A 26,833-nucleotide genomic window follows, 5' to 3' on the forward strand; every position below is an offset into this window, starting at 1 on the left:
TCCGCGGGCGTCCTTGAAACCGACCACCCACGACTCCTCCCTAAACCGGGGGTCACCCAACCATAGTCATTCCACTTAGGAAGGCCTCCAGATCTAACTCCTGCCTTTCCCATTCCTGGAGCTGACCTTCCTGTTACCTCAACTAGTAGGACAATGTCCCCTTTGGTCAACCCGCCAGAGCGTCCGTCCTACCCTTCACACCACCGCCAGAATTCCCTTCCAGAAAGTCGGATCTGCTGTGTCCTTTGCCTACAAGAAGCACTCAGCAGGGTCCTGTCCGGATCAAGTGCAAACCCTTGGCCTGCCATCAGGCCCATCTGCACGTAGGACTTACTTGTACCAGGGCACACCTCACAGCTCTTTGCTCTCTCGAGAATGGTATCCCATTGGCCTGTGGTCCTCTCCCTCTTCAGTCCCTAGCAGTCCTCCACACCCGTGTGTTCCAGTCAGAACTATTCTCCTAGACGCTATGGTTTGGTTGTCCGTAGTCCGACACTGTGCCATTCTTCAGCAGATGCTCTGGGGACCCTGTGACTCATCAAGGCACCTTGGCTTCCTTTGCCATCAGACCTTCTCTCTCCAAAGACTCGCTCCGTCTCCGTCAACTCTCCAGCCCTGGTTCCCAGGATGGCACCCACCTCAGCCAACAGTGACGGCCAGAGCTGCGGAATGAGCCGGGAGTGAACATGGCTGTGACCGAGCTTATTAACTTCTGATCTCAGGAACACCGCCTCAGCGAGGCCGGCTGACAAAGTCTGGCCCTGGACACAAAGGAGGTACCCCAGGATGCCTGTGACTCTTTTGGACAAGTAAGTTTGGACAAGTAAGGTACTCTGGGCAAGTGACAGACTAGCTGGTATCCCGGTGACTTGGAATCTTGTATCTCTTTAGGGGGTGGGGGAGGGCCAGAGGGGGTCAGAGAACCTTAAACAGGTTCCACGCCCAGCACAGAGCCCAACGTGGGGCTCGATCTCAAGACCCTGAGATCATGACCTGAGCCGAAATCAAGAGTCAGACACTCAACTGACTGAGCCACCCAGGTGCCCCTAGGGGACTGTTTTATACTTGGGGATTGAGACATCAGCCACTATATTAAAAGTATTAATAAATTCTGGACTCCTCTGAATACATGTACGTACGAACCCTCCCCCACTCTCTGAAGTCCTGTGCCCTTCTCTAACTTTTAACAACTTAAGCAAGATAGAACAGATCTGTGAATGCACTTAAGGTGATTCTATAAAGATTTAGGAAACTATTTTATGTAATTATTATATGTATTATATGTGTTCATATTTGAGACCCTGTGGTCACTACCAAGTACTGGCTTGGGGAGATCAAGGCAGCTGGGACAGCTGGCAAGAAGGGCCTTGGAGTGGTTGGCCCACGTGGCGGGAAGGTGCGGTGACGGTCATGCTGTGGACACGCTGCGTCTGCTCAACCCTCACCAGTCTGGGCCCTCCACCTACCCCGGCACCACACAGGTCACCTCCAGAACAGAACTTACAGACAACACGGACCCGTCTTTCCACAGTCCCCTCTGGAGAACAGAACCTAGAACCTAGAACCTAACCCAGGCTGAGCCAATGGGAGTCGTTGCCTTAGATTTTGGTAGCTATAGTGGAAAAAGCCAGGCAGCGTCTTCTCCGCTGGCCGAGGCTAAAAGGATGGGTCGTGATTTCAACCAACAGGAGAAACAAAGTCTCAGAAACAATCAAAACGAAGTGGACAGGCACAGAGTAGAGACAAGACCGGGAGGGTACTCAATATGCTGGTCTGTGCTGCTGAAGTATAGTCCTGGGGCACCTGGGGGGCTCAGTGGGTTAAGTCTCTGCCTTTGGCTCAGGTCATGATCTCAGGGTCCTGGGATCGAGCCCCACATCGGGCTCTCTGCTCAGCGGGGAGCCTGCTTCCCTCCCCTTCTCTCTGCCTGCCTCTCTGCCTACTTGTGATCTCTGTCAAATAAATAAATAAAATCTTAAAAAAAAACCAAAAAAATTAAAAAAAACACAGTCCATATCTCCGCCATGCTGACGGCTCAGTTACTCCAACACTTATGTGAATTCTAAAAGCACATACATTTCCTTGTTACTTTAATTTCCGCTCTTGGAAACAAATCCCAAAAACACAAAACAAAACCCTGGTAAACACAAATATAGCCGAAGCTGTTAAACTTTAAGAGAGCTAAAACTCTCTTAAACCAAAGACTTCCTAAAGGCTCTTGGAGGAGTTCTAGTCTAAGTACGTATTTGAGGATGTGGAGATCACACATTCTATCGAGGTACAAAAGCTTGACAAGTCCCTTTATACAACGAAGAGTGCTCTGTACTGGATCTGGTGGTCAATGCCAAATTTCTCCTTCTTCAAGTGGGCCTACCCACTGCCTGTACGTTCAGGCGGGGGAGAGCACAAGCGTGACTGTACTCGGAAAACAATCCACATACGTGGTCATGCTGTCCCTGGAGAACACATTATTTAAAATTACTGCTGCATTCTAAGTAGGCCATCCAGAGAGGGATAATTACTTGTCAATGACTGGATCAATATTTTTGTTTTTGTCCTCTGCTACTTGAGTGACTGGATCTCGGGCCGGAGGAGAAAGTCAGGTCAGTCCCCGAGACCTACCACAGTCTCCCGGGGCAGATCAGTGTGTGCTCCTGGGAGCCCAAGGAGGAGAGTGAGGCCAGGGAGTGTCGTCCCTTATGCATGCACTTTATTTCCCATCTCTCCATGAGGAAAGCCGCGGCGATCTGGGGCTCCTCTGATGCAGTGTTCACACACCTGCCCGCAGGCTACGGGGACAGCTCATCTCGTGTGCGGCTTACCGGACACGCTCACGAACTGATGACACTGCCACCTGCAAAGCCAAGGGGAGCCCGGCTGTCTGTTTTGTCAAGGCAGGGGAGCGTCCCAGGCTTGGGAGGGGGAGAGATGATGGGGCTAGAGAGGCAGAGAACACAAGACGACATCCGCCGGAGGCCCGTGTGATGGTTCAAGTGCCCTCGGGATCCGCCAGGATGGAATCTGCCATGATTTCGCTGACAGGATGGGCCCTGACCTGTTTCACTGGGAGACGGCCACTCGAAAGAACATGACTCAACAGAGGTTTATCACGGCCTTTCCAGTAAGAATAAGAGAGAGGACACCGAGCGACATGAAAGGAAGAACCGTTCTGCCCGAGTGGCTGCTTACCCCTCACCTCGCCAAATCAACGCCTTTCCAGTACCTGCAAAGCACCGTTTGCCTGTGAGTAACGTTCCACCTGCAAATGGGACTCACTGCGTAATTAAAGCTCATCACAGAAAATCTTTTTTGAGCAATATTTTGTTGGATGTTAGAATTACAATTGAGAGTGATAAAACACTCTTTGAACATTTCCTTTTATTTCTAACACGTTACTATTCTCCATGGCCTTTTCCGATCAGTCCTCAGGCTTACTGGAACACGGCAATGAGGGGGAGCCCAGCTCAGTGGCTCAGAGCGCTGCCCCCGGGGCCAAGACAACATGGTTGGAAACCCGGCTCTGCCACCGGCCGGTGTAATAACGCTGGGCACGTTACCTAAGCTCTCCGTGACTCAGTTTCTTCCTCTGTAAACCAGTGATAGTGTTAGCACCTATCGTTAGGATTACAATGTGGGTTAAATCAGTCAAAACACGTAAAGCGCACATAAACACTACTTACATAGCACTTGTTAATTATCTCTACATGGCATGGAACACACAGGACGGGAAGTCGGGGAGGTCTGGGTAAGAGGGTAGGAACCCCATCTCTGCCACCATTAGGACATGAGGTGAGTTACCTAACGTTTTTGAACCTCGGTTTCCTTATACGTAAGATGGGGTAATCATGCCCACGCTATTCAGTGACTGTGACGCTCATAAGGGATAACGTGTAAGACATCCCGGCAAACATTTCTAAGTGGGTTTAGGAGACGATCAGGCCCCCTGCATGGACGGACACGGATTCTGCCACACCGAGGACCCATGTTTCTTCCCCTTTGTCTGACCACAGACAGACAAGCACAATGAAATCAGCCAAGGTCTGGCAGGGACCGGGGCTTGCCCTGGCTCTCCTGCCCTCACCCACCTCGGAGGGCTACGCATCAAGGAGAGCGAGCGCGTCCATACGCACTGGGCAGCCAGCTGACAACCAGTCCGGGATGTCCAGGGACACACACACCTGCAGGCTGGCTCCCCCATAAAGTCCTTCCCTGGCTTCCTTCTCGGAGCAGGAGGAGGACGGCCCCCGCTCAGGCCACCCCCCTGCAGCACCTCTGCGCAGGAAGGCAGGGCCCCTGGGCTCCCCATCAGACGCCTGCCCGAAGCGCGCGCCGGAGCTGGGGAACTTGCCTGAGAAGCCAGTAAAATTTTAATGCACTCTGTAGTGCGGTCATGTCATACTCGGTTATGGCAAATAATCCCAGACGCCCGCAGAGGTAAAATGGAGCTGTAACGTGCTTGCCTCCTAACCCGAGCTGACAGCAATGATGTACGACCGCCATTAGCGGAAAATATCACTTCAACTAACCCATGATCCAGCTCCGCTCAGGGTCACATTATCCATGAGGAACGAATTACACTCCCAAAGTAAATACAAATTTTCTACACGAAATGGGTACAAAAAAAGGGAAGGGGGCGATCCGTTGCCTTCGCCAGCCCGCCGCTGAGTGACACAGATGATAAAGGACGGGACAAATCATTGGCTGACAGAGTGCCGCACCATAATCAGCTCAGCCGGCTGCACTCCAGCCGGTAAACGCTGTATTCTCCCCTTAGTGGCAAATACATAATCTTTAACACGGACACTGCCGCAGACAGTCACCACCATCCGGGCCACAGGACCGCCCCGCGAGGCATTTGCTGCCAGAAGAGGAGCGACCCCGTGGCCCTGATGACCCCCCGAGCCCCCCCACCCCGGGCTGAGACCCTCTGCAAAGGTGGGAGACGGTGTCTGGGCATGGACAAGGGGTCCTGGAGGTGGCAGATGACGGCACAGAGTGGAGCTCCCTGGCGGGGTGCAGCTCGGGAGCCGCGGTGGGACCACGGACCCTCCTGCTAGGTGCCAGCCGCAGGAGAAAAAGCCTGCAGAGACCACAGGAGAAGCAAGGGGGGCTCCAGACCAACAGCTGCAACAGGAGCCTCCCTTCCGGGCCCTGTGCTTCCCCGCGCTGCCCGGGCCACTGTGATGAGTCCCTCCCCCGCTTCTGGGGCTGCGATCACTGACAGAGCATGTGCGGGTAGAACGCTGGTGTTCACAGAGCACCTACTAGGTGTGAAGCACGTGCTAGGTGTGGGGGACTTGCCGGGAGCGGACAGCTTAATAACATAGGGGAGGTTTAATCTCTCTGATACGAGGAGTTTGAGAGGCAGGGCGGGGGTCGTGGGGGGTAGTGAGGGAAAAAGTGAAACGAGATGGGATCAGAAAGCAGACAAACCGTAAGAGACTCTTAATCTCAGGAAACAAACTGAGGGTTGCTGGGGGGTGGGGAGTAGGGATAGGGCGGCTGGGGGATGGACACTGGGGAGGGCATGTGCTATGGTGAGTGCTGGGAAATGTGTAAGACTGATGAATCACAGACCTGTACCCCTGGGGCAAATACTACATTATACATAGAGTATACAATATACATTATAGTTACAAAAAATTAAAGAAAGATAGGAGAGGTTTACACACAGAGACGCGCTAGAGAAGACCGAGGTCCTTGAGCAACAGTTTGTGCTTCGTCTGCGGCTGGGAAGGCTCCCTGACTACTCGCAGCGGCCCACAGGCTGCTTCTGCCTCGCATCTGCAAGAGTCAAACCATATACTTTGTAGATCTCCCTTCTTGCCTTGGACGGGCGGCTCCCAGGTCAAATTTAAAGACTCACATTTGAGAAGAGCTTGTGCTTCTGAGTTGTAAGCGAGCCCCAACTGTATTTATTCAATAGTCATTGAACACAACTGACCTGTTTGAACTTTTCGGGGCTAGTGGGGTTGTTGGTGAATAGGTAAGACACAGTCTTGGTCTCTTCTAGCAGAAGGAGGGGGAGGCACAGGGAGAAAGATGCCACAAGGGCTCTCAGGTGGGACTTCGGGGCCTATCCCAACTCACCCTGATGAACAGGGAAGCAGCATGTTATGGGGAAAAGAGCCCAGATCCTGGAATCTTAAGACATGGTTCACATCTCAGTTCCGTTCCTCGACTTCCTCTTCTGTTTCATTTTCATCATTTGTAAAATGATGATACACACTTGAGAAGACAAGGTCCTTGATCGGATCTGTCACGAGTTTGGCGCATTTTAAAGATTTTTTTTTTTTTTTTTAATTTGACAGACAGAGATCACAAGTAGGCAGAGAGACAGGCAGGGAGAGAGGGGGGAAGCAGGCTCCCCACCGAGCAGAGAGCCTGATGTGGGGCTCGATCCCAGGACCCAGGATCATGACCTGAGCCGAAGGCAGAGGCTTTAACCCGCTGAGCCACCCAGGCGCCCAGTTTGGCACATTTTAGATGATCAACAGTGTTGTATATGAAGATGCCCAGAGATTCCCAAAATAAATATTTAAACAGGTGATAGAAGATGACATTTGTAGAAGTGTTTTGAATAGTACCAGGTTCTCTCCATCGTGAAGTGGCATTTCTTCTTCTTATCTAATTATTAACCCCAACTGCATTGATTTACAGCTCCCAAGAACTGAACAGCATCTACATTCTGTGACCGAGAAATAAGGAAAAGCTCTACGATGTATACGAGGTGGGCGATCTGACCCACCCAGCTGTAGCTTTGATTAGAAAAAGAACAAAAAGAGGAAGAAAGGTAATATACATTAACCCACTGAATTTTGGGACTTCTGAAAGGTTAAAATTTGGCTAATTATGAATACAGCCTTACAGAGATTTTATTATCTTTATTACAGCTAGAACGGCAAAATTATAGGGAGCAGTGAACTGTAACTACATTATCAACCAGAAGTTGTGAAGGGGGGATTAACCGAGGTAACTACATACACAAATACCCATGTGCAGAACTAAAAAGAAATCCATATGTCTTTCCTAGGGACAGACCAAGACAGATTCCTCTGACAACCAAAGAGCAACCCAACCCGGTTACACCCTAAGTAAGCCACGTGCGTAGAACGTGTTGTTAAGGGCATCACTAGCACAAAGGGCTCTGCTCACGAGCTTCCTGCCCATTCGGGTTCATCGTCAATTGGTCAGTGGTCAATGAGGATGAAAGCCATGGTCTCCACCTACCTCCTCCTTGGCCTTATAACCTTCCTGCAGGTCAGCTGTAAAATCCAAGCCAATGGTTCATTCTAAGAGAAAGCCGCTGACTTTCGCTCTGGGACTGTAGAATCGTGAACTCAACCCCAGGTGATTTCCGGAATCCCCACAAGAATCCCTTTCACAGGCCAAATACTACTTGTTACCGGTCAAGGGGGGTCTTAAAACACATCACATAAGCCGGCTCTTCACTAGTTCCCGTGCTCTCCTCAACAGTTAGGGTAACTGAGGAGCAGAGATTGAACTACTAATTGCCCTGCCCCCTCTCTACAGACGCACAGGGACACACCTAACAGAGCCAGGCAGCAAGAACGCCCATGTTCCTTCACTGACACTCAGGGAAAAAACATAGCAGACGTGAACGACTGCATGAATGACCCAACAAACAGATAATGACCTTGTTCGGACATTAGGCCCATAAGCAAGTTTCCTTTAGTCACTTGGAAGAGTCAGCGCAGGTGTGCCACAACCTACCCACTAGGTTTATTCCCTCTTAGGAATTAGAGAACAAAGAATGGAGACACTCCTTCTAGAATCTTCTTTCTACACGGGCCAAGAGAAAATACAAGTACGTATTCATTTCCCCCTGGGTTGCCATGTTGATGGAGCCTAGCAAAACGGCTACACAGGAAATCAGGCCATTCAGTGTTAGATCACTGAATCCAGCTTCACCTTACAGATGGCAAAACCAAGGCTCAGCACTATCGGGTAACTTGCCCAAGACCGCACAGCTCGTTAGTGTGAAGTCAGAAGCTAGGTCTTCTGGGAATCCTCCAAAACCCACCCAAGATGAACCACAGAACATCCAGAACCCGTTTTTCACTCTTCAGTCTGAGAAACAAGAGTCTGGCTAACGGTGCCTGACCAACTTCCAATAACTCCTGAGTATTCCTTTTACTAATTTATATTTAATAAATAAAAAAATCTGTATATTTATAACCTCTCTTTTTCAGGCATATGGCACGATAGCAATGGGCAGATATGCTACGAACACATTGTCAGGGAAGCAATTTCTGGTTTGGCATGACAACTCTATGATATGAAAAGGAGTAACTTCACGAGGGTCCGGATTTAAAATAATGTGCAGTAGAAATTTAATCCCAGGGTGGTCTGAAAAGGAATTCTGGATGGATATGACAGGATTAAATCAGCCGGAGATACGATGATTGTTTGAAGAACAAGAAAATGTCATTTTGACCTGGGCAAAAGCTCAGAGGGGCAAGAAGCAGCTGAGTGGACGGGCATGATGGAAATCAGGCGCCCCAGATAGAAAGCTCTTGAAACGCGGCCAAAAATTGTAGAAACTGCCCAAATAACCTAGCAAATTTATAAATGGCTTAGGAGCATCTCAGGAGAAAATAAAATTGTAAAGGAAATCCAGAAATCTGAAGATGAGAGCACTTATCCGCTCGAGTCTGGGAACTAAACCCCGGGATTGACACAAAGCACACTCAAGTCCGGGCGTCCGTTTTCTGAACCTGTTTCACTTACCCTCCATCTGGAGATGGATATCCAGGAAAGGAAATGCCCACTGAGCAAAAAGAATGAACATGACTGATCACCCGGTTTGTGCCAGGCGCTATGCTAAGTGCGGGGATAAAGAGGTAAGAGTGCGGGTCTCTGCCCTTCTTCTGGGTGATGGCTGTTTGCTTTGCTATGGAACTGGAAGCGGGGTGGAGGGGGGAGATTCCTTTTTCCAGCTGCAAAACAGGACAGTGTCTCTCATTGTCTCCTGATCAGAACAGGTCCTGTTTCAAACCCGAGCACTGAACGGAGGTTCTACAAGCAACGAGGGCCTTCTGAGCTTCCTTCTGGAATGTCGCTGAGGAGGCACAATCTTTACCAAGTGTGAATCGCGGCCAGTCGAGGGACGGGACTCCTCCGCTACAAGCACAAGCCACATGCCCAGTGTGCAGTTCGACATCTCGCAGCTTTGGAGCCCCTCAGAAGCCAAGTGAGGCATGTGGTCTGTGTGGAGTTAGGAACATAAGCCTCCGCTGATTTTCTCGCTGCTTTTCTTAGAAGCTGCCCCCTTCCCACACAAGTGAACACAAAATGATCAAACACAACACATTTCCGCATGAATCAGAAAATGAGAACGCAGCAAAAAGTGTGTGCACGCCGGGGACGGGGCGGGGTAGGGGAGGTGGGAGCAGTGCAGGGAGCTGATATAGACAATCGGAGTCCCAGGCTGTCCCGATCTCTTGGGAGCAAGTCACGGGGACCAAGTGACCCTCTCTGGGTGTTAAAAGCCCAGAGAGAGGAAAGTACCATCAGGAATCCTGTTCACCGGCCCACCCTGGAGGCCCTGCACCGGCCCCTCTCTCTCTCCTGTGATGGGTGTTGGGAACTGACAGAGTCCGGCAGAGTACCAGGCCCACAGTCTACTGAACCGCCATCCAACCCTGCAGGACAGCTCGCTGGCTCTGGGCTCTGGGCTGTGGCCAGAGGAAAGCCTGTTATTTGGAAGAAGGAGTTTAAAAATCATTGTACGGGGACCCTTCCAGATTTCCCAATGCTTCCATTCAGTCTGTAACAGGACATGCCCCTGAGGATGAGGGCCGAGCTCAGGTCTGAGTGAAAAACACACGCCCCCCCCCCCATCCTCCGGCATCTCGGGTGGGTCTTGAGCTCTCTGAAGAGGAGGGTAGCCTTCCTCATTTCCCAAGCGAGTCTCACTCACCCCGGGTAAGCGTCAGGAGAGCGAACATTTACGAGCATTGAGTACGGACCAGGAGCTGAGCCCAGTGTCTTGGTTTAATGGTCACACGGCTGCGGCGGGGCTGCTGGCATCCCATTCGGCACATAGGAGCACTGAGGCTTGTCCGCTGCCGCGAAGTGGGAAAGCAGAGCCAAGCCTGAGCCTCCAGACTCGGAGGCCCGCATGGGTGACCACTGGGCAAGACACCTTCCGACCAGCTTTGTCCTGTGGCCCCACAGTGACCAGGAACTGGGGGGACGGAGAGAGAATCGCTTTCAATCTCTACATTAATGTCATAACCAAATAGGGAGTGTTTCTTTGAGCGAGATGGTCTGCTGCTGGGGAGGGGAGGAGAGGAAACTGGAGAACACGTGGCCAAATGCGTGGAAATACGCACGTTGTCTCTTTGTTCTCTCCACAGCAACGCACTTTGAGTGGGAGACGACCAACTGCTTCACTTGGGGGATTACGGTGCAAAGAACTTCCTCCTTTCTTTACCCCAAGTGCAGGAAAGGCTGTCCCCACACCGAAGACGCCTCGGAGCGTCCAGAGCCGTCTCTAGCCCCCACGCCATCGCCCGCCTTCGCAAAGTCCTCCGGGTTCTCTGCCACTAATGCGACGTGTGCCCGCGTGGCAGGAGGTGGGTGGTGAGAGGTGCTCTGCTCCGTGTCTCATCAGGGCCTTTGCCACACACACGTGCGTCTCCCGCACGCATGGAAAGCCCTGCCTTCTTCGCCCCTCTCCCAGTCACTTCCACATTAATTAGTAAGGGTATCATTTTATAAATTACAACTTCGTATCAGAGGAAAGCAGAGTTTATCTTAATTCAGTCAGCTGTGCGAAATACAGTGCCCTAATTTTAGCCCGCCAGTGCTGCAGATCCCCGTGGAGTAAGAGAATGACAGGTCTTCCGGAGAGAAATCCCAGCGGGTCCCTACAAGTCTCACTCTTGCCTCCAACAGCGTCCCTGGTGAGGCTGTCGAAGGGGTCCCAGGACACCGAGTGGCATCTCTTCCCCCATTAGCAATTCCGATCCTCCGAGCAGCACATGAAAGCGGCCCCAGTTGGCTGTGGGGCTCGGAGGGGGCCCAGGCGAGAGGTTCTGGCACAGAGGAGGCTGACAGCGGCCCGGGCCCCAGCGCGCGGCAGAAGTCTGGGCGGATGGTGTGAACGTCGGTGATAAACACCAGACGATCTCAGTCCAAAAGGGGAAGCCTGACAGTCTTAACTGTGCCAGAGCCAAGCAGGCACGACTGCAATTACAGTCTTGATTGCTCCTGCTGGGAGCCCTCTGGGGGGAGACCGGGTGGCAGGGCAGGGACGGGTGATGGGAGCGCGGCTGTGCGGCAGCTCCGGGGGAGGAGGAGGTCCTGCCGCAATACCACGGGCCACCGGGCCGGACGACACCTCCCCTCGCTGGCCGGCGCCCGGCTCGTGTGCTCGCTGTACAATCTCTTCTCTCTCCTTTGTGGCCCCCCAGATGCCCCTGGCTCTGAGCGGTGCGGCCCTGGCTCCCTTCCCGCCGCCAGCGCTCTGAGCCGGAACCCGGGGCCGCGAGGACACGGGCCTTCAGGGCCCGGGGCGGGGTGGCTGGCTGGGATGCTGTCAGTGTGTAGGAAACGCCTGGGCCCCCAGAGCACTCTGAAAACCACAGACGGCTCCGGTAATTCTAGGAATCGCAGTCAGGTGAGGATCCCGACAAGAGGCACCAGACACCTGCTGAGGTTCGAGGTAACTGGGCTGGGACGAGGCCCAGGCATCAGGTGGTTTGCAGGTGCCCCCCACCCCGCCCCGGTGACCCGGCTGTGCATTCACGGTCGAGACGGCTGGTGCGGACACACCCACGCGCAACACACCACCAGACCACCTCCCTGCCTTCGCCCACGGCTGGCGCTTCGGGAATTCGTGCTGCCTTTTCAAGAACGCATGTCCTTTTGGACGTGAAACCCCGAAGAAGGCTCATCCCCTCGGAGAAGTGCCACCAGCTTGGAAGGTGGGATCAACTACCACCTTTAAAAGATCTCCTGGAAGGGCGAGGAAGTACGGGTACCAGGAAGTACCTGGGTGGCCGGGCCGCCTGACAGGACGACGGGAAGGCCGCCACGGGGAATGGGGCCTAGATGGCTCCAGGCCCAGGGAGCACGCCCGACCCTGGGCCTCCACTGCTGTCCATCGGCCTCCAGCGCCCACAGCACACCGGCTGCCCGAGGCACCGGGGGCCCCCTGCGAGGAGCTAAGACTCCAGGGGGCTGGAGGAAGGAAGCGCCTACTTGTCAGTTAAACAAAAGAATAAGCCACAGCCCCTCTGCAGTGTGTACTTTCACTGTCATCCAACAGCCCATTACCATGTCACAGCACAGCGCACCCTTCCATAGGTCACTTTGTTTAAAATGACACAGATAATGCACATGTCAGCAAGCTGACAGTCCGGGCCGTCCTTCAGAGATAAAAACCTCAAGGCGAGAGCCTGTTCTTATCTAGGGGACATGCATTGGTCTATCATCCAAGTCAGGCAGAACATGATTTCTCCAGAGAGCACTTTTTTCATTTCCTGATTTTAAGGAAATCAAATAAGCACCATTTGTCTTCATCTGAATATGCTTGACCTGCTCCAATGATGATGTCTCACATTTTATAACAGGCTACATGTGCTGAATTCAAATTAACGACAGGATGGAACAGGAGCCCTCAGAGCTCTCTCGGAGGCCGGAAGCAGAGGAGGAGGGAAATCCAGGGCTGGATGGCACGATGCCACCAAACACTGACGGCCTGATTCTGAGTAAAACCCACCAGCGAACGGGGGGCGGAAGGCGGAGGCCGGGGCTCGAGAAACCCAGCGAGACTCAGGACAGACCCAGAAACCAGCGGGGGGTTACGGGGCCCTTCCTTCCGATGCCAGGCAGTACGGAAACCGTGGTGTTCGGGGAACTCTTTCTGAAATACGTAAGGTAGGAATAAAATGAGGAAGATGTCTGGTTGGGGGCTGGGACAGCTAGAAAGAAAGACCAAACCATCCCTTTGCTTCAGGCACGGAAAAGTTCACTTTACCGGGTCATGCTCCGATCTTCTGAGAGCTCCATGTGGCCTGGATACACAGAGCCTGGAGGCCATCAGCCTTGCATGCACCTGCAAGAAGAACCGCCCTCCCACCTGGCCATCCCCACCCGAGCTCTCCTGCGCTCCCCCCTCACCCCATGACGACAGACCCAGAAACACACCATTCGTATTTCTATCAAGAAGGCCACGATGTATAGAAAAGCAGGAAGAAGCAGGGAGGCCAGTAAAAGAAATGGAGAAATGACATTATCAGTGCAGACTAGCACGTTTAATGTTCCAGTCAAGGATTAAAAAAGAAAAGTCAGATGGTTATCAAAATAGCTTCCTCTTTCAAAAATCTCTGAAGTGATCACTTGATGTTACATATACCCGATCTTAATGGGCACGTTTAAAAAAAAAATGGACCTCGTGAAGTAAATATGTTATTTCTTATCATAGGCAATGTCGCTGTGTAAACCCAACTGGTCTTGCAGAGCAGAAAAGCTGAGGTCAGTGCGGAGCTGGCATCCCACCACCCTGGGACTGGGTGCGAGAACCACAGTGCTCGACTGCGCCCACGATGGTGGGGCCGGCGGGGGGGGGTCTTACCTTCTCTTCCTGGTCACTGTCGCTGTCACACTGAAAAGAAAGACAAGAGAATAAGGGTTAGTGGAAACATTGAGCAGATTCTTGTTTTTTGATACAAAAAAAGACAAATAAAGGAATTAGGAAACGTTAGCTGAGCTGTACAGAGAGTTTCTTCCGCTCAAACACTCATAAACCAAATGAGAAGCAAAATTCAGAGAAGCTGCTGCGCTGGTCTCATCCAAGCCTGCGCTCCACGGTTCTGCTGGCGGCCTGTGGACACGGTCTGGCAAGGTGCCAGATCACAACGGTGAGCACCCCAGCACACGGGAGAGGGGGTGCCCACCGAGGAACCAGTCCAGCCGCAGGATCATTCAGTGGGATTCAGGGTCAGTCGATACCTTCAGAAGGAGACCTTCTACCCGCAGCTAACGTGAAAGGTTCTGCCTCTCCTGGTGCTTTTACCCAGAAGAGGAGGAAAACCTCTGGGTGCTGCATTTTCTCATGTGGACTCTGAAGGAAAGAGAACATAATGGGCAGAGCTCACCAGCTGTGATGGCTGCCTTTTCTAAGGCCCAGAAGAAAGAGGGAATGTTCTCTACAGAAAACATATCAAGGACAAGAGGAGGTCAGGGAAGTAAATCAATAATACGGGCAAAGAAGTACGTGTTAAGGCCGCAGACTTGCATCATACCTAACAGATCCCAAATTCCAACTGGTGAGCTCTGGAATAACCAGAGAATGAGTTAACTCCAAACTTTGGCTTCTTCATTAGATGTGAAGGGGAAACGATAAAAACCACGTTTTCTTTTTTAAACCAAGAGTGTTCGTTATCCGTCGGATCTTAAGAAGGGGGATGTGTTTTGTCGGAGCGAATGCACAGCAGGTCAATGTCTGCGCGCGAGCAGTCCTTGACAGGCACTGCTACGCAGACAGCTGTTCCACCGAGACACGGGACTGGCCCTAGAGCAGCTTTCAGGTTAGCAGTAGAGAGAAAGCTAGAACACAAACGCCGAGCAGAGGTGTGGTGTGGTGAGAGCCACAGTCCATCAGGACGACTCTCCCCACGGGGCGGAGGAGGACAGACCACGCGCTGTGGGGGAAGACATGGGTCAGGGGTGACCGGTCTGGCAACCGTGACGACACCGTCTAAACCAGCGTGACGCGTGATTGAAGAAAGGGAGGAACAGATGGCCCGGCAATTCTGAAGGTGGAACCAATAGGACGTGGTAACACATGGACATGAGAAACAAGGAAGAGGGGTGAGTCTAGGATGATGCCAAGGTTTTTAGTGTGGCCACCTGGACACGGGAGTTGGTGCAGCTACAGCCAGAAACAGAAAATAGATTCACTTATACAACAGCCACGACTGGCTGGATACCCAGTTATTCACAAACCCCTTCTCCCGGCATTTTTAGATTGAAGAAAGCCAGGTAGGCTCTCTTTTCCAACATTCCTGGCAGCCAAGGGTGGCCGCAAGACACACTCCTGGCTTAGACTTGAGGAGATGTCCGCTGAAGGCTCTGAAAAATTTTTCTCTCCTCAAAAAAAGAAGACAAGCAAGAAGCACTTGTCTCTTGCCTTTGAACATAGTTGTAGGAGGATGCAGTGATGTCCAGATCTGCGGCAGCCACCTTGCGAAAATGAGGCAGCAGAAAGTCCAAGTACAAAAACAAGATGGCGGTGGCCCAATGCAGACATTTGAATCAACCTAAGAGCAGCCTGACTCTGGACATTTGTGTTCAGATAAAAATGAGTTACCTTATCATTTAAACCACTGTTAGAGCGCTCTCAAATGCGAGTAACGACAACTCCATCCGAACGGACACCTTGCTGTCATAAGACATGACTGGGGGACTATTTCCTCTTTCCAGCTTACCGTCTCTGAACTTTGAGTATTTAGGAACTCACATCGCAAACTCATAGACTAGAAGGCTCTAACACTTTCTACCATCTGCACCGGCCCCTCCATGCCATAGGGCGATCAGAGTTTCAGTGACCGAGCTTCTACCAAGTACGACTGAATTGTGTTTGACCAGGCTTCCAAACTCAGATAGTCTAAGCTTACTTCTGTCTGACGAGCAATTTCTCTATTGTAATAAATCAAGAGGTGAGATGAAGACTTTGAAGACCTAGAACAACAGAGATGAAGTTCTCTTCTCCTCATTGTGTGATTCCCCCCCCCCCCCCCCCCGCCCCCACCATTGCCTTTAATTAGGGCTTCTTTGAGGTTCCTAAGTTCTGGGCACATTTTCAAGAGTGACAAAGCATGATTCAGAAGAGGGTGTGGGGAGGGGGGAGAAGTGTGTTTTGCCAGGCAGGTTCATCTTCCCAGATGTTCACAGCCGCCTTGTGAGGTAATCAGTGACAGCTGAGGGCTGTGGCCCAGCCCTTGCCCACGTACCCAAGGACTGGTGTGCAGGGGGTTGAGGAGTGGGGAAGCTGGGAAAGGGCCACCGCTGTCCACGCCCCCCACTGATCCTAACAGCAGTATGTCCCCAGGAATGGTTATTTGTATCAGAGTGTTAAGCCTTCTGCTTTCCAACAGTCCAGTTCTAATTTCAAGGTCCACTTAATTCCGCATCAAGTAATTACTGATATACCCAGAAGCACCTTGTCTCCAGAGTTAAGCATATGGTGAAGAACTGAGACCTACTGGTGTCCATTATGGAAGCAGCACGGGTGCCAAGCCGATTAAAAATGCTCCAGCTCCCCACACGACACGCCGGGTGAATGACAGCTCCTCGACGAGGCCAGTCGCAGAGTCTGCCAAAACAGGCTCTGCTGCGCGGGGGCCCACATGGTGCGCTGAGAAAACAGTTCCATTTCTGGTATTAAATTCCCATACTGACCCGAGGACTCTGCCGTGGGCTCAGCAGGAGCGAACCATCCAATTTACAGCTCTGCTCTCCGGAGCCTCGAGTGCCAGCCCCTGGCAGAGACGAATGATGGTCAACCCCTCCAGCTCATAAATTATGCAAAGGCAATAAACGCACTCCGCAAACAGCGCCTAACGCTCGCCCAGCCTGGCTCCCAACACGCTCCGTAAAAGCCAGAAGCTCGACACATGCAAGAGGTCCGCGCCACTCATAAAGGGGGTTTGTTGACAACCCCAGACGGAAAGCAAGCCATGGTCCTGAGGAGTCTTTCTGCCTCGCTGCTGGCCGTTTACGGGCCGGCTTTCTGAAAAAGCGGATGTTTTATGGAGTCGGTGCGGGCAGAAGTCAGGGTCTAAACTCACATTGAATATGCTGCGCGGCTTTCACGCCCTGAGCTCAGCACGTTGTGGATTTTAGGCCAAATGGTTCTAGGTCTTGCAAGGTCAAAGGAAGAAGTGTCTGCTCCCCGGTCCCCAGACACCTGCTCCAATTCATGGGGTTCCCTGCGAGCCACGTCCCGACTTGGGCGTCCGTTCTGCGGGAGGCCGAGAGGTGCAACGTCGAAGGTACAAACGGGGTCCCAGCTGATGGGACTGCTGGAAGCACGCTGACATCAGGGTCCCGCACTGGTGTCCTAGCGCACAGGTTGCAGGCTCACGACCAAGTCGAGGCGGCAGGGTACTCCCCAGGACCCGATTTCAAAGGCCTTTGTGAGACACTGAAAACATCTGCCTCCATTTCCAAAAGCCAGAAATGAAAAGGAACAAGTGGGCCTTCCAGGCCAGGCAGGGAAAAACTCCTGGTCGCCGCGTCTTCAGACAAATACGTGACCCAAACCCAGCACAGACAAGAGAGGGAAACAGGAGCACGAAATCCAAGCCACAGGCCTCAAAAGCCCGATTCAGAAACAGGCTAGTGCTGGAGCACAGTACGGCTGGCATGGGAAGCCATCCCCGCCAACGCCACCTTCACCTCTGTCTCCTCTGGGTTCACAAATTAGAAGGGAGATCCTAGGGCCAACTGCTTCCTTTTGGGCTTCCTTCCCGCCCTTTAAACATGTCAAACCCTCCCCCCACATACCCACCCAATATTTTCTCCTTTTAAAAATTAGTGTATATTTGGGGCGCCTGGGTGGCTCAGTGGGTTAAGCCTCTGCCTTCGGCTCAGGTCATGATCTCAGGGTCCTGGGATCGAGCCCCGCATCATGCTCTCTGCTCAGCGGGAGCCTGCTTCCTCCTCTCTCTCTGTCTGCCTCTCTGCCTACTTGTGATCTCTGTCTAATAAATAAATAAAATCTTTAAAAAAATTTTAAAAAATTAGTGTATATTTATTGAAGATAGTTTTAAGTCACCCATGAGCCTAGGTAAACAGCAGTACACCTGTAGAATTCCCTCCAGTCTTTCCTCTGTCCTTCTCACACACATTTTAAGAAATGAAAATAAATTTCTACTGTATTGTAGCCTACTCTGTTTTCACAAAATGTGTCAAATATTTTGTTTCATGACCGAAATTTGCCGTCACATCATTAAAAAAAAAAAAAAAGCAGTGGGTGTGATGCATAAACAATGAATCTTGGAACACTGAAAAAATAAAGTGAAATTTAAAAAAAAGAAAAAAAAAGAAATATATAATATAACTAGAGAAAAAAAAAGCGTGTGCTGTAATCCACTATATGGATTGTAACTAATCAAGTAAGAAAATTCCCCAGTGCTGTTATCTCGATCGTCTTGACTGAATGTTCTGGAAGGTTCCCCTCATACACACTCACCAATACCCCTCTTCCCTAGTATCTTCTCATGGCCCCTCCTCCTCTGCATATCCCTTAATGTCACCGTCTCCCCAGAGTTGAAACTGCAGTCCTACTGTTTCCCCGTGACTCCCAGGGGAGCCTTTAGAGATTCCCTTCGTCCCATCTACCATGTGTATGTCGACGCTACAGAATCCCCATGCCCACTGTCTGCCAGCTACGTGACTTGGGGAGAACTGTTTCAGTTCTCCGCATCTCAGTTTTCTTATCTGTAAAATGTGGGTAACAATGGCGTTGCCCTCAGAGGACGGTCAGAAGAAAACAAGCCAGCGCGTGTGAACGACTCAGACGACGTGTGGCAGAGAGTCAGGGCAAACAGTACATGTTGCGGGTTATCAACGTATGTCTTGTTGGCTGTGCCCCCTTCCTTCGAGCCTTGCACACAGACTCGAGCAGGCGTCCGTCTAAATCCGGACTCGCTGTCTTCCGCTCCCCCCAAGCCTTCCCCTCTCCCGCTAGTCCCTGGTGATGCCGCCAGCGTTCAGTCTCCGTGAAGAGTCTTGTTACCATCCTTGGCTCCGTTCTCGAGCGGACCTACCTTCTCTCACCCACATGACTGACTCTGCTTTCTGAATCCGTCCCACCTCCACCACCATGGCCACTGCTTCCCTCAGCCTTTTATTTTATCATGACAAGAGGCCAAGGACTGCTTTCAGGGACCCTGGTCTCCTCGTTTTCTAACCCAAGCCCTTACTGACCAGGGCGGATCTCCTCATTTTCCCTCTGGTCATTATGACACTTCCCACAGCCATGAAGACTCTTCCCGTGGCTTCCCCACGTCCAGCCACTCCTCCAACACAGGGCCTCTCAAGCTCTCTGTGGCGAAGGACCATTTGTTTTTGTTTTGTTTCCTTTAATTTCCCAAACATCATAGACTGATGCTTCTGTAAAATAGAATAAAAAATACATTGCTACAAAAATGAAAACAAAGACATATAAAAATATGTGTTATTATGTTTAAGAGATGCAAAATTACTCCATTGAATTGCTATAAAAGTTTCCAAACGCTTTGTTCTCCACGGCCACGCCAATCTCGCAGCAGTCAGTTGAGCGAGAGGGCTCATGGCGTGGCCTCTGTCTGCAGCTACACTTCGAGTAGCGCTACCTTCACACACCCCTCGCTCTCGCCACACTCGGGCACACTCGCTCACACGCCCAGGACCTACTATCTTCGTGCTCATCAATTCCCTCTGCCTGGAATTCTACCCTCAAAAATGCAGTTCCCTCTGTGAATTATCCAATACTTTTCTTAGAATTAGGATTTCTTAGAATTACAGTACTCGTCTTAGAATTAACTGTTTCTGTCTCCGTCCCTTACAAAATACTGTATTTTCATTGTCTGCCACGAGAGCCATCCTACTAGAGAGTAAGCTCTGGGCAGATCAGGGCAGTCAGTGCCTTGGGATATGGAAGATGGAAGGTGCTCGATCACATTGACAAATCCATCTTGTTCCTCTTCAGAATTCCTCACACTGTGGTTGATTCCAGGTAACATAAGCAAACTGGGATTCTGAAAAAGCAAGTAATTGCAAAGAAAGAAGGTGTGGGAAACAATGCCCAAGTCAACGGCTTAATATCGTGCGGCGGAGGCTTGAACACAGGGGGCAGGGACAAAATCATTAGCAGAGCCTGGCGCTGGGGCCCAGGGAGAAATGCCTTCCATTAAAAGGCCCAGACAAGGAGTGCCTGGGTGGCTCAGTGGGTTAAAGCCTCTGCCTTCGGCTCAGGTCATGATCTCAGGGTCCTGGGATCGAGCCCGGCGTCGGGCTCTCTGCTTGGCGGGGAGCCTGCTTCCTCCTCTCTGACTGCTTCTCTGCCTACTTGTGATCTCTGTCTGTCGAGTAAATAAATAAAATCTTTAAAAAAAAATAAAATAAAAAGGCCCAGACAAGACACGATGATGATTTTAGGTGTATTCCTCAAAAGCAAACATTTCTCATTTCCATTTGGGAATCTCAATATCTTGTTTTAAGACTCGGCTCCAAATTGAAAGCAGTCAGGGTCGGCGACACCTCTCCGCCTCATTCGGAATGAAGGAACAATGGAATTCCAGGTACCCCATGATGGAATGCATTCTTAAGCAGAAAGTGGCAATCATTGAATAGATCACAGACAATGACATTGAGGACGGCATCGCTCTCTATTCTGCTCAATGGACCTTGCGGGAACAGTTATTTTGTATCTCAAATCCATTTATCACTGCCACCAAAGATGTCAGGGCTGCACGCCATCACTGAACAAAGTTATTTTATTCTTCTTTCTGACTAAAGGAAATAAGAGGAAAATGAGGGAGAACCCCAACTTGTAAACTACAACGTCTAACATCAAGTACAATTTAACTTTGCCAGTGACAAAACAAATCGATTTCCCTTTGGGGCTGGCGGTTTATCTGCGACTGTAAAGACATCCCTCACCTAAAAGCAATTTCAGGAGAAGCCACCTAGAGAAAACATGACACTTATTTTCTTATTTAAAGAAGTAAGGGAGAGGCACAGTGATGGGAAGCATGTCCGTCACCATCTTCCCGTCTGCCCAATTCCTTGTATGCGCGTGAACGTGGTGCCATTTTGTGTCCACATATGGCAACTCTGATGTCGTCTGTCTTCCGTCACCCTGCAAAGCCCCCGTTTCACACTGTTTACACCAAGCTCACATTGGCTTTGGGCTCGAAGTGAAATTCAAAGTTATTGGGAACCTTGAAATAAAAGGAATCTTTTAATCCTGAAAATGGTGTGAGGTACTCTTACTGATGGTAATACGATGCCATTAGCTCTCTTCCCTTCCACCTCAGCAGTAACTATGCCCGAGCAAACAAAATAGCTCTAAAAGGGCAAAAGCGTGATCGAAAGATTTGTTTGCCAAACAGTCGTTTAAGAGAGGAGAGTAAAGCTTCTGACAGTCACAAAACGAGTGCATGAGGAAATAATGTAAGGTCTACCAAACTTCAGCTGCTCGGGAGGCAGAAAGCAGAGCAAATCTTCAGAAGCTTCTGGAATTCTGTACTGGTGACCTATTATTCCTATGGGGAGCTCTTAGAACCTGGCACTTTTGCAAGTTCTCAGCTTGAACTGGCCAGGGCTCAAACAGCCACGCGATCTGAGGGGCTAACAGAACACTTCTTATTCTCTTCCAGGGTCTCTCAGATGATCACACACTTCCATTCAACAAATAATTTTAAAAAGTGTCTACTGCGTGCTTAGGCTCCTTCTGACCACCCATTAGCAGTACAAATACCGCGCCGGAAATCAAGTTGTCCAAAAATGAAGTTCTAAAGGTCATGACTTTTCAACATTTTTTCCCCCTTCTTGTCACTTTCAAATCCAGGTATATTTCATAAAACAATCTGTCAATTTCCACTCAGCTCATTAAAATATTGTTGGGCTTTTGGAAGTGGAAGAAGTGGATATTTCACAAATCTTTGGAGTTTGGCTTTTTTTTTCCCCCCTTAGAAGAAAGGAAGTCACACTTTGCCAGGTATAAACATACATAAAGCCCAAAGATGAAATTTACTTAAAACCCAGAGTCCGCAAGCCTCAGAGGTTGCCAAAATGAGAAAAATGAGTTTCTGGTCCAAAGGTGAAACTGACAGTCTAGGGCCCGGTGATTTGTAAATGATCTCTTGGAAGCTTAAGCAACAGATCCTCTGCCTCTTTGTCATTGACTTACTGATTCTTAGTCATCAATAGCATTAATCCCTACCTGCCTGGGGACCGATTACAGACGACTTTGAAGATGGCGTGCAGCAAGAGTTTAGTACGAGACCACAGTATGATTATCACCAGGGAGACCTTCCTGGCAGCATTCCATCTGCGACCCCCCGAACGCTGCCGTCTTCCCTTTCCACATCACCGCTGCTTGTTCCTTTGGGTGGGGCCTGGGCCCCCTGGGTTTGCTTCAACCAAACCTTGGTTCTTTTCCGAGTCCCGTGTGAGCTAATAAAACCCAAATCTGAAGATGAGTAAGAAGGAAAAGCATGTTACGGGTTAAAATAATACAAGAGTCTATTTTTTCCGCTGTGTTGTGATCCATAGAAATCACCCTGAGCCTTTTCCCCTTTCTTCTCTGCCTGGGAAGCCAATTGCTTTGATTGCGGTGATACGAGCTAGCTAAAATGACTTGCCCTTGCTTGTGAGGCAAATGGAACATGCTAATAGAACTTATCGCATTACCCGATGCAAAAGTGCCATAGCTCATTACTTTAAGATAAAAGGATATCATTGCAGACGGGAAGCAGAATTGACTTTCTGAGGCCCGGCTTGATGATGATTTAATCAACTGCTCTCTTTCACTTCTCATCTCTGCGCCTGTCGGTTTCACAGGTGCCGTTAAATGAGACACTCAGAAAGTGAGCGGAGGGAAAGAAATTGCTGTCATTACTTTTCAAGAAAGGAGGTATGCAAATTTTCGACAGAAAGATTGCGTTCATAATGGGCCTGGTAAAATACAAGGATCATGCCTGACAGGTGAGGGCGAGCCATGCGCATGTCCTCAAAGCGCAGCAACTGTCCTCGTCTGGAAATGTGCACCGTAAGACGAATGACAAACAAGAGACCCTGCGGGGCCGTGGCCCAGGAGGGTGGGAAGTGCACGGGGTGGTCTGCACCGGTCCAGGTGCTGGGAAGGGGGAGGCAGCTCCAAGCCTTGGGAAAGCCAAAGCCAGATGATCAGATAACACAGGCTGGTAGCTCTCAGTCCAAACCAAAAATGGCAACAAGCTCTTGCAAAGCCCATCTGCTCTCTCACATAGACCTGTGGAATCTGCTTGCCTGGGTTCAAATCTTGGTTCTGCTCCTTACGATCTGGAGGGTCTCAGGCAACTAACTTGACCTTTCTGCACCTCGGTTTGATTTGCTACCAAATGGGGCCACTGACAGTGAACTACCTCCCAGGGTTGTTGGGAGCATTCACATTCATAAACATACAACAATAAAATATACATAGATAACACAATAATTATGTATATGTATAAAATGCAATAATTTTATATATATAAGTAATTTTATAAATATATATGCATACATACTATGTATATTTATATACACAATACATAATATATTATATATAATGTAAACGTATATACATATATTTAATCTATATTAAAATATATATACATATTTATAAAATTATTTATTATATATATAAAATTATTGTGTATATATGTGTGTGTGTATATATATGACATTAAAAGGTACAGAAACAGGGCTCCTGGGTGGCTCAGTGGGTTGAGGCCTCTGCCTTCCGCTCAGGTTGTGATCTCAGGGTCCTGGCATCGAGCCCCGCATGGGGCTCTCTGCTCCGCGGGGAGCCTGCTTCCCTTCCTGCCTCTCTGCCTGCTTGTGATCTCTGTCAGATAAATAAATAAATAAAATCTTTAAAAAAAAAAAAGGTGCAGAACCATGCCTCATCTGTAGGAGGCACTCTGCAGATGTCAGAAAGCATGCATTCATTCATTCTTCAACAAAGACTGAGTATCTCTTTTTTTCTTAAGAAGATGCGTGTGAGGTGCTGGAAAGCTACCTGGCTGCGGTTGCAATAGAACACAATTAATGCTTCACTGATTTCGCATCTGTAAGTCTTGCTCCCCTGGCAGGTGGTGAGCTCCTTGATAACTCTCTGGTTGTCCCTGGAAGCATCACAGGGCCTAGGGCCATCTTAAGGACCCCAAAAGATGCTCAACATCAATTTGATGATTTATGGATTCCCCCTTCCTCCCTCGTCCTCCTCCTCATTGCATATGTCTGAAGGAAAAGCCCTCAGAGGCATCTCCTCTTGGAGCTGGAAATTCGTCTTTCGTGGGGACCCTCAGGAGATCGCCGTGTGCCCTAGCCTGGGAAAGGAACTGACAGTCTGGACTGAACCATCTTCGGGAAGGCACGATGAATCTGTGCAGATTAAATGATCAGGTGGTATGAACAGAGACGTTTTTTCATCCACTTTGCCTTCAGTAGGTAATTGTTCTATTTTCTCCAACACTCAAAGTAAAAGCATCTTTCTTAAAGTGCCTGTGACTCGGAGTTCCTCTTCCCCAGGTAATGACGCTGCTGCACACCCTTCCAGCCCCTAACATTGTGGGGTGAGGGATGCAGCTCCTGCTCTCCGTGCTAAGTAGCACCTACAAGATTCAACTCCTCGCCGCAGGGACCACAGGAGAGGGAGGAGGGCCCGTGACAGCCCAGCAGCTCTGAGCCCTCTACTTTGGAAGAGCCTGGTTCCCGATGTGTGTGTCACATCTTATCTCTGCCGCTCGGCCCTTTCCGGGTAGGGATCCTGCACAGGAACCCTCTCTCGAACCCTCTTCTCCCCTATAATAGCCAGCCGACAGCCATCAGTCATTTAAAAAGAAATGTTCTGACAACAGCCCACGGAGGGAGGTGTTAGGGCCCTTGTGTTTTCAAGAGGACGAGAGAAGGCTTCTGACGGCACAGGCACGACTTGAACCCAGTTCTGTCCTCTGTAGCTCGTGTTCCCAGCACACACAATACAGCCCTGTCGCTCGCTCATGCCCTGTGCAAAGAGACTACTTGAAAAACATCTTTCTGATTAATTGCGTGGCATGGGTAGAGGCAGGCTGAAACCGAAAAGAGGCGAATGCAGTCAGCCAGCCCCATTTCTACCCCACCCCAGACAGCTCTCCCTTCGGAGGACAACCTAGCACGGTACCTGGCTCAGGAAAGAGCTCATTAAATCTGAGGCTGACCTAGGTTCAAATTCTGATCCCTCTAACTTAGCAGCCATGTAGTCTTGGCAAAGACACACGATATCCTGGAGGCCACCTTCCTTCTTTTCCAGCCAGTAAGTGGTAAGGGTACATACATGGAATTTTTGTTAGAATGAAATGAGTTCAAGCATTTGAAAGCAGCCAGAAAGAAATAGTAAGAGCTTTACTCTGTCCAACTCTTTCATGAAAGAAATGCTATATCACACATGGAAATGAGGCAATGACCGTTATTTAAATGTTGGGTTTAATTTCTTTATGATTTTATTGCCAGACGGCAAATCACATCCTGTAAGAATTTCTGCTTGGGAGGTGTTTGAAGACTCGCTACTACACTGGACAGACGGAGAAAAAACAGCCCAAACAAAGAAGCAGAAACAGAAACTATCATTCCCTCCCGAAGTACAATAACAAACGGTTTCATTTCACTGATAAAACACACGCATACCTTGGGAGATAGCGCAGGCTGGGTTCCAGCCCGCTGCAATAAAATGAGTATCGAAATAAAGCGAGTCGAATGAAATTTTTGGTTTCCCAGCGCATATAAAAGTTATGTTTACACGACACTGTAGTCTATTAAGTGTGCAACAGCACCATGTCTTAAAAAAAACCAACGTGCACACCTTAGTTAATAAACACTTTATTGCGAAAAAACGCGAACCATCATCTGAGCTTTTGGTGAGTCGTCTTCTTGCTGGTGGGGGGTCTTGCCTCGGTGTGGCCAAGCAGCAGATCAGGGTGGTGGCTGCTGAACCGTGGGGTGGCTGTGGCCATTTCTTAAAATAAGGTGGCAATGAAGTTGGCCACATCGACTGACCTTCCCCATCATGAATGACTTCTCTGTGGCATGCGATGGTGTCTGATAGCATTTCACCCGCAGGAGAACTTCTTTTAAAATTGGAGCCAATCTTCTCAAACCCGTCTGCTGCTTTACCAACTACGTTTATGTCATTTTCTAAGTCCTTTGTTGTCATTGCAACAGTCTTCATAGCATCCTCACCAGGAGCAGATCCCACCTCAAAACCACCTTCTTCGCTCATGCAGAAGAAGCAACTCCTCACACGGATGCAGTCCCATCTTGAGGCTCTACTTCTAACTCCAGTTCTTTTTTTTTTAAGATTTTATTTATTTATTTGACAGACAGAGATCACAAGGAGGCAGAAATAGATGGAGAAGCAGGTCCCTGCTGAGCAGAGAGCCCGATGCAGGACTCGAACCCAGGATCCTGAGATCATGACCTGAGCCGAAGGCAGAGGCTTAACCCACTGAGCCTCCCAGGCACCCATAACTCCAGTTCTCTTGCTCCAGCACCCCTGTGATGACTGCCTCCCCTGAAGTGTTGAACCCGTCAAAGTTACCCATGAGCATTGGAATCAACTTCTTCCAAACTCCCCTTAGTGTTGATACTTGACTTCTTCCTATAAATCACGAATGTATTTAATGCCATTGAGTATGGAAAGCCTTTCCAGAGTGTTTTCCATTTATGCTGCCCAGATCCATCAGAGAAATCACTACCTATGGCAGCTACGACCTGATGAAATGTACTTCTTAAGTAATGGGATTCGAAAGTTGAAAGGACGCCTTGACCCTCACGCTGCAGAATGGATGTTGTGTTCACAGGTATGAAAATCACATTAATCTCATTCTACGTCACCATCAGAGCTCTTGGGTGACCAGGTATACTGTCAATGAGTAGTCATATTTTGAAAGGAGGGGCGTCTGGGTGGCTCTGTGGGTTGAGCCTCTGCCTTTGGCTTGGGTCATGATCTCAGGGTCCTGGGATCGAGCCCCGCATCAGGCTCTCTGCTCAGTGGGGAGCCTGCTCCCCCCCCCCTCTGCCTGCCTCTCTG

General features: G+C 49.9%; 1 protein-coding gene across 8 annotated transcripts in view; it reads right to left on the bottom strand.

The window, feature by feature from the left end:
• The window catches only part of AUTS2 (activator of transcription and developmental regulator AUTS2), a 1,079,185-nt gene that overhangs the window by 287,626 nt on the left and 764,726 nt on the right, over positions 1-26,833 (bottom strand). For all 8 annotated transcript variants that reach the window (XM_032872387.1, XM_032872381.1, XM_032872385.1 and 5 more), the window contains one exon: positions 13,607-13,636. In XM_032872387.1, coding sequence (XP_032728278.1) covers positions 13,607-13,636 — 30 coding nt within the window. The remainder of the gene's footprint in view (positions 1-13,606; positions 13,637-26,833) is intronic.

The sequence above is a fragment of the Lontra canadensis genome, unplaced genomic scaffold (assembly GCF_010015895.1).
Source record: "Lontra canadensis isolate GAN:19392208 unplaced genomic scaffold, GSC_riverotter_1.0 scaffold45, whole genome shotgun sequence".
Taxonomy (NCBI): domain Eukaryota; kingdom Metazoa; phylum Chordata; class Mammalia; order Carnivora; family Mustelidae; genus Lontra; species Lontra canadensis.